The 13,473-nt window shown below is 43.1% G+C and overlaps 1 protein-coding gene across 2 annotated transcripts in view; it reads right to left on the bottom strand.

Moving 5' to 3' along the window:
* The window catches only part of ATP9A (ATPase phospholipid transporting 9A (putative)), a 534,117-nt gene that overhangs the window by 39,918 nt on the left and 480,726 nt on the right, over positions 1-13,473 (bottom strand). For both annotated transcript variants that reach the window (XM_069243632.1, XM_069243631.1), the window contains exon 25: positions 4,569-4,677. In XM_069243632.1, coding sequence (XP_069099733.1) covers positions 4,569-4,677 — 109 coding nt within the window. The remainder of the gene's footprint in view (positions 1-4,568; positions 4,678-13,473) is intronic.

Here is a 13,473-nt window from a genome sequence, read left to right as displayed (position 1 = left end):
TTGTTCTGCACCTCATCTCCCAAAGGTATTCTCCTGCTGACCTCTGCTTTCTCCAAAACCAAAGCCAGTGATAAATCACAAGTAGTGTGTTGGCCTCTTAACAGTACAAACATAGACACCCCCATGGAAGAGTGCGGTGTGTTCCTATAGCTTCATAACATGTCCTGAACTGACCTCCCCACACATCCTCCCCAGAGGCCAATGCTACTTAAATGCTTTCCTTCAAAATTCTGTTAACTCGTTCCACCACTCTGTTGCCTTGAAGACTAGATACAGCAACTGACAGATGATTGATACCATGGTCACTGACAAACGCATGCATGGCACTCGACCTCAATTGCACTCCGCTGTCAGTGACCAAAACTTGAAGACAACCTTCCCTTCTGAACACGGTAGAGAGGAATCCTAAAACATCCACCAAGTTTGGTTCCTTCATTACACTCCCCCCATTTGGAGAAGTAGTCTACCACTGCCAAGCCATATCTGATGTTCACTGGCAAATCATACATGGGCCCCACAAAATCCATGCCTAACTTCTCCCATGGGCCACTGTGAAACTCGACCGTGCATAAAGGAGTTTTGTAGACCTGCAATGATTTGTCAGCCTGACTGCAACCATCGTTATGCCAACTTTGCCTTGATGTGCCATATCTATCAACCTCGCTCTAAGGACACTTGGAGGAATCAACATGCTCCCTCGCAACACCAATTCACTTTCTATAGACAAAGTGTCCTTCATTTTGAAAAAAGGCTTAAGCTCATCACTCACATTCCTTTCATGTGGCCACCCTTCAACAATGAACTAACATAATTTGGCAACTGTCTCGCTCAGAACATTGTTTCCATTCATGAAAGGAAATCGCCCTCCTGGCTGCTACAATTCCATCCACATTCCCAACAAGACATTTGACCTCCTCATTTCTTATCTCCCCATCACCACTTTTCACTAGACACCTAGAGAGGAAATCTGCTTGCAAGTTCTTTATTCCTGGAATGTGCTTAACATCAAAACTGAATCTGTACATCCTTGCTAGAAGTCTCTCTAACCAGGGACTTCCCAGTTCAAGTTTTTCTCAGATAACAAGAACACCAGAAGTTTATGATCAGTGATAAGCGAAAGCTTTCATACCCAGAGGTATGTCGCAAAGTGCCTTGTTGCCCATATACTTGCCAGCGCCTCACGTTCAATAGTACTACACTTGCACTTTACACAGGACAAGCACCTAGAAGCAAAAGCCACTGTACTTTCCTTTATATCCCACATCTGCGAAAGAACCACACATCATCTCTGAAAGGACTTAAAGCAGGGACATCCACAATCAACTTCTTTAGCACTTCAAATGCTTTGTGCTCATCAGTTTCCCATTCATACCCTACACCTTTACACAAAGGTTTCCTGAGAACTACGGTTTGAAAAGTGAAATTCTCTATGAACCTGGCATATTACTCACACAGACCTAGAAAACATCTTAGTTGGTCCTTTTCAGCACGTTAAGATCTTTGCTTAAACACCCCCACTAAATCTGTTTTTGGCTTAATACCAACCACCCCCAGAAAGAACAAGTTTAATATACTCAACCTGATACCACAAAATTACCTTTTGTTTTTTTTCACTGTGAACCCTTGAGTCTCTGATGTGCCTAGTACCTCATCTAAAACTCTCAAATGGACCTCTTCATTACTAGTAAATACCAAAATATCATCCTGATTCGCAAATCCCTGTATGTTGTCTCCAAAAAGCCTAGCAGCGGATGCTAGGCGGAAATGCAACCGTAGGAACCTGTACACACTAAGAGGGGTATTGAAAGCAGTTAATGATATGGAATTCGTGCTTAATTCTATTTGGAGTTAAGCTGCCCTCAGATCTAAGGTGAAAAACACCCTTGCATCTCCCAATAGTGCCAGCATCTCCTGAATCTTGGGGAGGGGGAAACAATCAATTAGAATGTTCTTATTGAGAGAGCTGAGGTCCACATACAGCCTCATATCCCCATTTATCTTTTTGGCTACCATGATGGGAGTGACCGGCTGGGAAGAATCAACAGGTTCTATGACTTCTTCTTAACACAAGTTGGTTAAATGCCTTTTGAATTGGCTCCACATACTTAAAGGGACACTCCTCACTTTCTGTACTACTAGTACCACATCATCCTTTAGTCACATTTCATGCTTAAACCCCTAGACTAGACCAGTCAGTCTTTGAAAAGTGATTTGTGATTATCTAATAATTTGCCATAGGTTGCAATATCATAACAGGTTCAACCAGAAAGACAGGACAACTGGTGCCTGGTCTCAACACCATGCCAAAAGTGCCTTGTTCTTTCCACCCCAAAATGTTACGGCCTTTTTTGCAACATATATTTTTGTAGTTGTGTCGCTTTCTTGAAATGAAAGAGTATCCACAAAATAACCCATCAAATCAATGCTGTGTCCACCAAATGCTACAGTGCGCATATCAGGGGGTGACAAATTAACAGATCCCCATTCTGACCAATATAAGTTGTCAGTAATGATGGTAATAGGCATCCCTGAATCCACTGTGACTACTATTTTGACTTTGCCAATGCCACAAATAGGGACACTACCCATGAAAGAACCTTGACTTGTCTCTACCCTATTGATGGATAGCATGACTCTGCTGCTCTTCTAGCTAGTCAAAGTGATTTCCTGAACTCTCCTCTTCCAGGGCGAGCCCAAGTTTTTGGACATTCTTGCATGTCCTCGCAAAGTGTCCCACCCTCTTGCATTTCAAGCAAGTTTTACTAACGGCAGGACAACTCTTGCATTCGCAAAATAGGTACTGCATCAACAAATGATGTATACATCTGAATGATTAAGTTTTCCTCCTTTTCTAATATCTTTTGCCACATTGTTGTTTGATTTTGTTTTGATAATAACAGCATTTGCCTGTTCAGTAGTTATGTGTTGTTTACTGATATTCAACTCCTTGAAAGTCTCTATGGACCTTTTAATAACCCTGGCTATCTCTAGTGTTTCATGGAGGTTGAAGTGCTACAGCATGAAAGCTTTTCCTGAATGTGTTTGTCATAATAGTTGACTGCAATCTGGTGTCTAAAATAATTATCTAGATTACCATCAAACACACGTCAATGCCAGGATTTCTTATTCAGACAGGAAAGCATCAATGGATTCAAACTGAGATTGTTTAATAGTAAAAGCAAATCTGTGTCTCCCCACAATTATACTGGTATTGTATTTAAAATTGTTTCTAAGTCTATTGACAGCTTCAGTGTGGGCATCCCATTCCGTATTGGGAGGCTGAATAGTAGGCAGATGGTCAAATATACGCTGCCCTTCTGCATCTAAACAGTTATAAAGCAAAGCTAACTGCCTTGTTGGGTTACATTTGTCACCATTAAGTAGTTATCGACATTTTTATACCATTGCTTCCACTTGTGATTCTGTATTCCTGGCTCAGCTATGAAAAGTGGGGGAATGTTGCATTTTGTACTAAAATAGTAGTACAATAATTGGAATAACACTAAATTGTATTTATAAAATGAATCACAATACAGACTTGGGGAAAGAATTGGTATCAGAAGGTAGCGTGCCTGTCACTGACAGGCAAAAATACCAGATAGCGTGCCTATCGCTAACAGATTAATATTCATAACATGTACAACGCCGAGAAGAAATTGCCAAGTAGCGGCATGCATGCCTATCGCTGAAGACAGGCTTATGATATTTCCAATCTTGAAAGTGAAATGCACACCTGATAACAGAAAGCGTGCCTATCGCCGAAAACGGCAGGCTTGCGAAACAAGCATGCTTCTCATGGCAAACAGAGCTTGCTTGATGCGCACAAAGAGCGCATCTGTATAGAAGAGAGATGGCCCTTACATAATACAGGAGTGCCTAAAGAAGGCGTGTAGCGACGAGGATGATGCCGGCACGGGACACGCGACCGTGTGGGTGTCCCATTTGAATGCTGTTTTATAAATGATCATGACAGATGCGGTGCAAGGCTGCACGCGAGTATTTCAAGGTCCAATAACGTAAAACTGGCACGCGACGGTCCTTAAACGCCGCTTGCCATAACAATATGTACCACCAGAAGCAGTGCGCTGCTCACCTGCCTCAGGATAACACAGTCTAGAAAAATGATCCTTTCACTGCCCACACTTCGATAATGAAAATCTAAGAGTTCTTCCCTGAGTTACATAGTTTCACGGTCGTACTGGTGCTGTCCGTATCTTCATGGGTTGGGTACCCCTCATCACCAAAACATTTTGTGGCGAACAACCCAAAACAGGTGACGCCACTAAAAATATGAGAATTGTCTTTATTATAACGGAGAGCATACGGCCACTCCTGCAGCTCGTCCTGGCTATCACACTCTGCCAAAGCAGGAAAGAACCACCAGAGTGGCCAGGATGAAGTTCTATACAGTGCGTTCCAAGTTGGAACCCATCAAAACATAACAAGTTTCTATTTAAATCACTACCTAGTTTTGAAGTGTTGTACACGAAGTAGCGTTTTAATCTACAATGGAAAATTATAGCAAAAAAAACCCAGACAACCCATCTCTCTCTATGGGCACATTTTACCTTTAGAAGGTCTTTGTAGAGCTCGGGGTACAGCATGGCTACCTCTGATTTCACATCTTTATCCAAGACTAGGGAGAAAACAGGAAACATTGTGTAGATTGTGGAATACCTGGAAGAAAAAAAACGCAAAATGCATTAAACAATAATAGGCCGTTCCCTGTGTTGAAACTGTTCACTTAGTGTGCAACAAAAAACACATCACATCAGTTTTTCAGAACTGAAAAAGAATAACCATCTTTTTAATGATGCACTTTTTGACGTACATCTTCCAGTATTGTTTTTACAATGACATTTCTCATTTGTATTTGACAAGGCTGTAGACCAAATATGTTCTTAAAGGTATTAGGAGTAGGTACATTGGTACAAAGTTTACAAGACAAAGAGTATAATTACACTATAGTTGTCAAAGTCTAAAAGCGCTTTTGACGAGAAAACAGCAAACATGATGGTCTTCACGAATCTCACATGTGACTAAAGAGAACACGATTTAATTAGAGGTGGATCTCATTCTCTTCTAAAAAATACGCTCAAGGCGAGGAACGCTCATGAAGACTTGGTACAACGTGCCTGCTACCTTCGTACCAACCAAGGATGTGTAGGAGAAAGTAAGATGATGATTACGAGACATCGCAGGACATCTAGGAATCGGTGGAACTAGTGCAAATGCAGCTCTGGCGACCCACACTGACCGACCACATCTACACCTCCGTGGAGACTAGTGGTATGTGTAACCTGACCAAGAGTCAATTACACATGCACATGGTCTGTTACATGATTCCCCTTTCACAACAACAGTGAGATGCCATAGTTATGGACTTGTCGATTTGCCCACATGCAACTGGTTAGATGCCATTTTTTAGACTAACCGCATTAGTGAAATGGAGCATTATATTTCACTGAAAGGATTACCCAACTCTATCACCGTTATTCAGCAAGACACAGTTCGATAGCCAGAGTTACAAGCCCGATTGTTTCAAGCAGGTATTTGCAATTAGCCAGCTTCTGTTCAGCAATCAGCATTAAGTGCGGAATGTCCTGTGGTTACCATCCTCAGACTGAACATCGTTAGAGCAACAGGAAGTGGTGTGTGGGCTGTGTGAACATGCTTATAATAATGAACACCGCTATTCAATGGGCATATCTCCCTTTCCATCGGTTATTATGTTATCTCCGAGAACAATTAAACAGACATCATGTGCCCACCTCGATCCCTATATTACAAAACGTGCCTATAAAAGCCTGTTGGCATATCAAAATCTACTTACAGCTAAATCTGACCAAAATAAATTTATACTCAGAAAATGAGACATTCTTCAAAAAGAAAGTGGGGTCAGGCTGCCACACATTGACCCCCCCACCCCACAGAAAGATGATTTATCCACTGATGGTTTGTCTCACACTTTGAAGATCCCTAAGAATCCACCCACCACTCTTTCTCCCCCTATGAAGCCAATCGAGTTATGGGCCCCTCTTCGTAGTACATATACTCGTGGACTTCAGATCTTAGACTGGTATGGGTAATAAAGAGTGTACTGAGTATAACCCGGGTTCTTTGAAAACTTTCATATGACTGGGTGGTCCCACCCTGCATTTGAGATGAAAAAGGAATGGAGACCCTTTTGGACTTTCACCCAAGTTGGGCGCCTGATTATTTTATTTTGTTGACGTTCAAGATTGCAGCCCAACCTCTGGCTCCTGAAGAGATTTATATCATGATTTAAAGACATAGGAGCACTTGTGGCGTTAAAGGGATGCAAGAGAGAAGGCATGATGATGTGAGAGAGAAGTTGTTGCTCTCCACCTGTAGGATTCATGTTACCCTGGAACCAGGCTATTAGCATTTATTCACTTGTATACAAAGTAGTGTTCGATACCTCATTAATATTTGTTGTTATTATCTGTGCAAGCCAGCAAGTAACCCAATCATGTTCCCAGATTATTTGTGATCTTTTTATATGTTTAAGAACTTGATAACCCCTGTAAACACATACAAATGGAAGATGTCCGATTCCCTGTAGACTCCTCTCAGTTGGATGAATAAGACTTTTGTCAACTTCAGAGCTCATGTGACACAGCGGTGGGATTGCCACTAAGTATCACATCGGCAGTGTGCTTTGTCAAAATGTAGTATGCAGAGATATTGCCCCAAATAAATATCTGACACAGACAGGCTCACAGCACCATTTTTGCTTCCAGAGGTAGGTCAACATCTTACTCAATCCAATGGGGCCACATCTCTGCAAAGCTCCGATGGAACAATGACTTTCCAAGGGGAAACTCTCATAAATAAAAGCAATAAAAGATGCAAACATAATTCACAACACAGAAGAAATGTGAATTGCATCTTCTTTTAGGAAAATTCCTAAAACATGCTACAATGGACCTGGAAAATCTCGTATATCCCGTTCCAGTCATTCTAATAACAACATTTTATTGTGCTTGATGTAATTATAATAAAAAGCAACCCGTGGAACATGGCAATAAAATTCACATAAAACAATTTCAATTAAGTTTTTATTCTAGGTATAATAAACGGCGTACTCCTTGATTGATAGTTTACAGAAAAGAAAATGATATTAAGTTAGCAGCACAAAGGCAATTAGAGAAGAAGGCATCTTCATAAACAACCAGATGATCATCTGAATCACTCAGAAAATGAAAGTGTTTCCGTGTACCATGTTCTATGAAAATGAAAAGAAGAGTAGGCATATCAAAAAACAGTTTGCACAGAAGCGTTGCCACTTCGATTTGTTCTTTCATCTAAAAAAACCCAGAAGCTCATTTCCAGAACACTCAGTTATATGCAATCTATGTGCGTGTGTGCATATATCTTTCGTTCTGTTCTTTCTAGCAAGCAATTTGTTTTGAGAACACTGAATCAGACTGTTTTGGCATGAATTTTCTATATTTTTTATTGAAAACTGGACTTATATTCACATTATCTGCATTTGTAGAACTGGTGTAAGCCAAGACCTTTTGATTTGAATACAAATATACAATGTGGTGCTTTTCAGCCAGCCATCTTCAGCCACTGGTCAGTTGGGGGCCATTCACATTTTTTTTCTACCCACTAAAGCATACAGCATGGCGATTTTATTAAAAATATAGATATAAAATACTTAAGTGGTGGTTTTCAGCCAGCCCTCTTCAGCCACTAGTTCCACCCACAAAGCATACATCATAGGGAAGTGGGTCAGTCTACTTCACCCATCAGATAATCGACATTCTGACCTTTGACAAGGAGCACATTCACACAAAGTAAATCCCTTAATTGGCAGGGACGTCTAAGACAGTGGGTGCTTTTTGAGCCAAAACAAATATTTTTCCTATTACCTATTTTTCATCAGTTTGATGACGACCTTATAGCTTCCCAAACAACAAAGATTTGCAAAAATCATGATAATAGAAGCAAGCATAAACAAAGTCAAAAGGCTGGTAGTGAATAGGAGACACACTGTTTAGGAGGCTGGCCTGGTTTGTAGTGGGTACCTACGGTACTTACATCTCATACCATGTCCAGTTATCCATTATTAGTGAATGTAGGCAGTGTCTAGAAGCCAGGATCTCTAGTGGTAGTGTGAATGAGCAGCCAAGGCCTAACTAGGAGACATGCAAAGCTCATGGAAATACAACTGTAGTCACATAGTACTCACACACATGAAAGAAAATACTCAGTGTACAAAAATAAAGGTACTTTATTTTGGTGGCACAAATACCAAAAATACCTTGGAGACTATACTCCCTTAGGAGGTAAGTAATATACACAGTATGTACACTAGAATGCAGAAATAGCTGTAAAGACAGAAAACAGTGCAAACAGTGAAAACACAATAGGTAGAAATGGGCCTGGGGGAACACAAACCATATACTAAAATAGCGGAATGCGAAAGTCGGTTTCCCACCTAGGCAAGTGTAGTTGGGAGTATTAGAAAACACCAAAAGTAAGTAATAGAACCCACCCAAGAGCCCAGGAAAGGAGGAGTAAATCATAGTAACTTTACTAGAACACTTGATAGAAGATTTTGCAAGAACCAGAAGAGACTGCAGGACACCAACGTTGGATTCCTGGACCTGAAGTCCTGTGGAAGAAGGGGACCAAGTCCAAAAAGCACTGAGGAGTCCAGGGTGTACAGGAGCCCCTGCTAACCCGGATGAAGGCCCAAAAGAACCACCAGCGAAGAAGAACAGTTAGTACTGCACCCAAACAGGTGGATGCGGGTTCCTGGTTCATGCAGATGATGTCCCACGTTGAATGGATAACTGCAGTCTAGTTTGCATCGCTGGATTCTGCCAACAAGCCTTGGCACATACAAAGCTCACGGTTAGCGGAAAATGGCACTGCCCAGGACCAGGAGGACCTGGTGACCTCTACCCAAGAGGGTGGAGACAGAGGGGCCCCTCAGCAACTCAGAGAGCTCTCAGAAGACGAGGCAGCGTGCACAGGAGTCCCACAGCACAGGGACAAAAAAGGTGCAAAAGGAGGCCCATGCAGCACTACACAAAGGGATCCCACGCCGCCGGAGAACCACGCAGGACGGTGTGCTTCGCAGGAAGGAGTTCTGAGGGCTGGAACTGCACGGTGCATGAAGCACTTCATGGTAGGATGCCAACAAGCCTTGGCAACTGCAAAACACGAGGTGCACAGGGGTACTGTCTTGCGTGGGGAGGCAAGCTCTTACCTCCACCAAAGTTGGATAGCTGGACTTCAGGACCATCGGGACCACTTAAGTTCACCACCCGTGTTACTGGATCCATGCACTTGATCAGGAGAGGGGACCCATCCCACCGATCATCGCTGCAGAGGGAAGTGAATCCTTTGCTTCAAGGGAGATTACTTCGTTCTTCTGGTGCAGGCTCAAGACTGGCTGTCCTTTGAGGATGCACGGCCGGAAAACAGTTGCAGTCTCTGGCAGAAGCTGAAGATACAATGTTGCGGAAGTTGTCTTTGCTTCTTTGTTGCAGTTGTAGAATTCATGGAGGGTCCAAATGCAGTTTCTTCAGTAAGTAGGTGAAGTAAAGGATGCAGAGGATTCCAGCTGGAGTATTGCAATCCGAATCTGACGAACCACCAAGAGAGAGACCCTAAAGAGCCCTGAAAGGGGATTGGTCAGCTAACAGGTAAGCACCTATCAGGGGAGGGCTCTGACGTCACCTGCTGGCACTGGCCACTGAGCTGCTCCCAGAGTGCCCTGCCATCTTGGAATTCAAGATGGCAAAACCCAGTGACACTCTGGAGGAGCTCTGAGCACCACCCCTGGGGTGGTGATCGACAGGGGAGTGGTCACTTCCCTTTCCTTTGTCCAGTTCCGTGCCAGAACATGGACTGGGGGGCCCTCAACCGGTGTAGACTGGATTATGCAAGGAGAGCACCATCTGTGCCCTTCAAAGCATTTCCAGAGGCTCTGGGAGGCTACCCCTGCATGCCTGTAACACCTATTGCAAGGAGAGAGGGTGTAACATCCCCCTCCCAAAGGAAATCCTAAGTTCTGCATTCCTGGGCTTGAGCTGCTCAACCAACAGGAGGGCAGAAACCTGTCTGTGAGGTGGCAGCAGCTGGGGCTGCCTGGAAAACCTCAGAAGGCTGTAATGGCAGTACATGGGGTCCTCTGATAAGCCACCAGAGTGCATTGAATCATACAACCAATGCTAGCAAAAGCCTTGGGATGTGATTCCAACATGTTTGATACCAAACATGGCCATATTCAGAGTTACCATTGAGAAGCTGTACATAGGTAGTGAGCTATGTATAGTCCACACGTAAAATGGCATCCCGGCACTCATGAAGTCCGGGAAAATGGTCCTGAATGATGTGGGGGCACCTCTGCTAGTGCAGGGGTGCCCTCACACACAGCTACTCTGAACCCAGCCTTCAGGGATGAAAGGCGTGGTATATGGGTGACTTATAAGTGACCTGGTGCAGTGTAAATGGCTGTGAAAGCGTGCATGCACCATTTCAAACAGGCTTTAATGGCAGTCATGTAGAAGCCTTTGCATGGGCTCCCTATGGGTGGCAAAAAGAATCCTGCAGCCCATAGGGATCCCCTGGAACCCCAATGCGCTGGGTACCTAGGTACCATATACTAGGTTCTTATAAGGGGTGACCAGTATGCCAATTTCGGATGAAGTACTGGGTTACCAGTATGCAGTGACAAAATTTAGAGGAGAGTGAGCATAAGCACTGGGGTCATTGTTAGCAGTATCCCAGTGACACAAACACACTAACATCAGGCAGAAATTGGGAGTAACATGCCAAAAAAGGGTACTTTCCTACACACTCGCTTGGCGAATGCTTGTCATTTTAACACAGGCTGTAGATAGGAACACCCGAATTCTTCAGAGGTGCAGACTATTGTGAGAATAGACTAGTTTGACAAAGTCCATATGCCCACAAACAAAAACATGATATTTTGAAAAATAATATGTTCCTCTAGTGTACAACACAAGATGATGTAATACGAACGGCGTAAGAATCCATCAAAGAGTTATGCATCAATTATCTCCTTCTTTAGACACCTAACTACTACACTATTTAAGCGATTTTTCTAATTATCAGAAAAAGATGCGTCCAAACTATCTTACAAGCAGATTCATTTGGAGAGATAGCCAATCATAGAAGCTGACTTAATGTTCATACTGTTAGCTGCGAGCAACTTGAAGGTCACGGGTTAGAAACTCACTGTGGCCAAATAAGCTTTTCATCCTTTTAAAGGTTCATAAAATAAGTATTACGAAGTTGTAAACGACAGGGCATTGTGGCTGTGCGTACGGATAGTGTTTGGTTATCTTTATGTTTCTGTTACGCCCTATCATATCATACTTCTCACATTAGGAACAGAATGGACAGACTACACACTGTTTGGATCTACTATAATATGATCCTTCACTTCAGCACCCTCATCTTCGTTTTCCTTTAACTGTAGGGTGAGATACACAGAATGACACAGAAAGAAATGTAAATGTGCGTACAAGAGAAAAAAAAAGTTTGAAAGGCCTAGCAAAAGACTGTAGGACTTGCATCTAGACGTCAACATTTTTCCACAGGAATCAATTTTGCCCCCCCAAAAAATGGAACCGCCAGACTATTACGCAAGGCGAAAACGCATCATCTGTGCGCAGTTAAAACAGTGTACTGTGCACAGCACAAACTCATCAAGGTTGAATTAGTTCCGAAGCATCGTGAGGTCATAGAAATAGCTTTATCACAACGTGAAGCAGCCATTGTTGCCTGTGTGAGTCACTCCACTCATAGTTTTCTTCCCTATATTCTCAGCTCTACCCTGACTTTGCCTTCTTCAGCTGTGACAGACCCAAGCCTCTTCCATGACCCCAGATTTACAACACACAGGTGCTAGGCCATCTGAGGCATTGGACGGCACAGAGCTACTCATCTCCATCTTGTGATACTTAGAAAGGCCTAGCACCACTAATGTTGGTGCCGGAGTGACACATAAGGCGTTGCCTGGAAGGCTGGCATCAATTCCTGGTACTTTTTGTGTGCCCTAACGAGGCACGTGGAATGGAACTACAGCAATAAAACACTACACGGTACAATGGATAATGTGTGGTCTTAATAGTAAAAACAGTAACTTACAAGGGAAGACGGAAAGAGGTAGGGAATCTGCAGGAAGATATCGTATTCTACAGAAATACTATTACCAAAGGGAAATAACGTTTTCTTCTAAAGGATATATCTTCCTGAAAATTCCTCGCCTAATGAATGAGTCATAAATGCAAAGCCAGCTGGAGAAGACCCGCCCTTGGGTAGTGGCCAAGGGGACTGGGGGCGGTAGTGAATGTGTTCAGCATGACCTGGCAAAAGGCTATGACATGGTCATGGTCAGAAGGTGGAGCCTGAAACTCAGGCTTCATCTTTTTTTTAAGTACTGGAATCAGTTCTAATGACGAGGAAGAGTCTGTTAACAGGAATAGAGTCTAGTCTTTAAATGCTTCCAGTAACAATTTTTTCTCTGAAAGAAGACTTCTCATTACTGTGGCAGTTTTTGTGTTTTTACTGCAATATGTCTTCATAGACCGGTATATCTGCAGAACTGCTTTGGGTGCTCTTAAAGGCTCGTCCAAAAACGTCATGGCTTCCCATTTTTCTGATGGCATTCGCACGCATCACCAAGAAGGAATTGAAGACTAATAGGTCATAGTCATTAGAGTTGAAACACCACATGCTGACATCACGCAGATCTGACAAAGATTTCTTTTTACAATACCTGTGACAGACTGTAAACCCGGAAAACTTAGTAGAAGAGATTAGCACTATTTGCAGTCTAACACAAGAATTTAGGTCCTGATTTAGGTTCTGGCTGTAAGGGTCCCACTGTCTACTTTCCATCAGATTTCCAGTCTGCCTAATAGTCAGTCCACCCACTGTATTTAGATGTTCGTGGGTACACAGATGAAAGACCATTGATGACGCCTTGACTCTCCACCCACATCAATGGCGCCATAGCAAAAGCAGCTGGCGGAGGGACTCCAGTCACTTTTTACCGTTGAGTCAATCAGGAAGTGCCTTCCCACTGATGCAACTGTGGCAGCTAAATCTCCATACCTGAGTTGGCGGACTGGGAGGGGTAAAAGGCCAAAACTCACCTTTTTTTTCGAGTTTTCACATTTCTTGCCGCCATGAACCCGGTCATACAAGTCCTGCTGTTGCTCCTGGACCAAGATAAAAATCAGCCCCATTGTCGCCGGAACAAAAGGTAAGTCACTATTTAACCTATCATCCTTGGAATTGTCGCTGTACGTTTGCACTGTGCTAGAAATGGGGTTTTGGTTGGCAGTCAGGTTGCCCTCTGTCCAAGCAAGAACCCTCACTCTAGTCAGGGTAAGTCACACACAATCCAAAATTAGCCTGTGCCCACCCTCTGGTAGCTTGGTACGAGCAGTCAGGCTT

The sequence above is a fragment of the Pleurodeles waltl genome, chromosome 7 (genome assembly GCF_031143425.1).
Source record: "Pleurodeles waltl isolate 20211129_DDA chromosome 7, aPleWal1.hap1.20221129, whole genome shotgun sequence".
In the NCBI taxonomy this organism is placed as follows: domain Eukaryota; kingdom Metazoa; phylum Chordata; class Amphibia; order Caudata; family Salamandridae; genus Pleurodeles; species Pleurodeles waltl.
The sequence above is the reverse complement of the archived record's forward strand: the minus strand, read 5'-3'. Positions and strand labels throughout refer to the sequence as shown.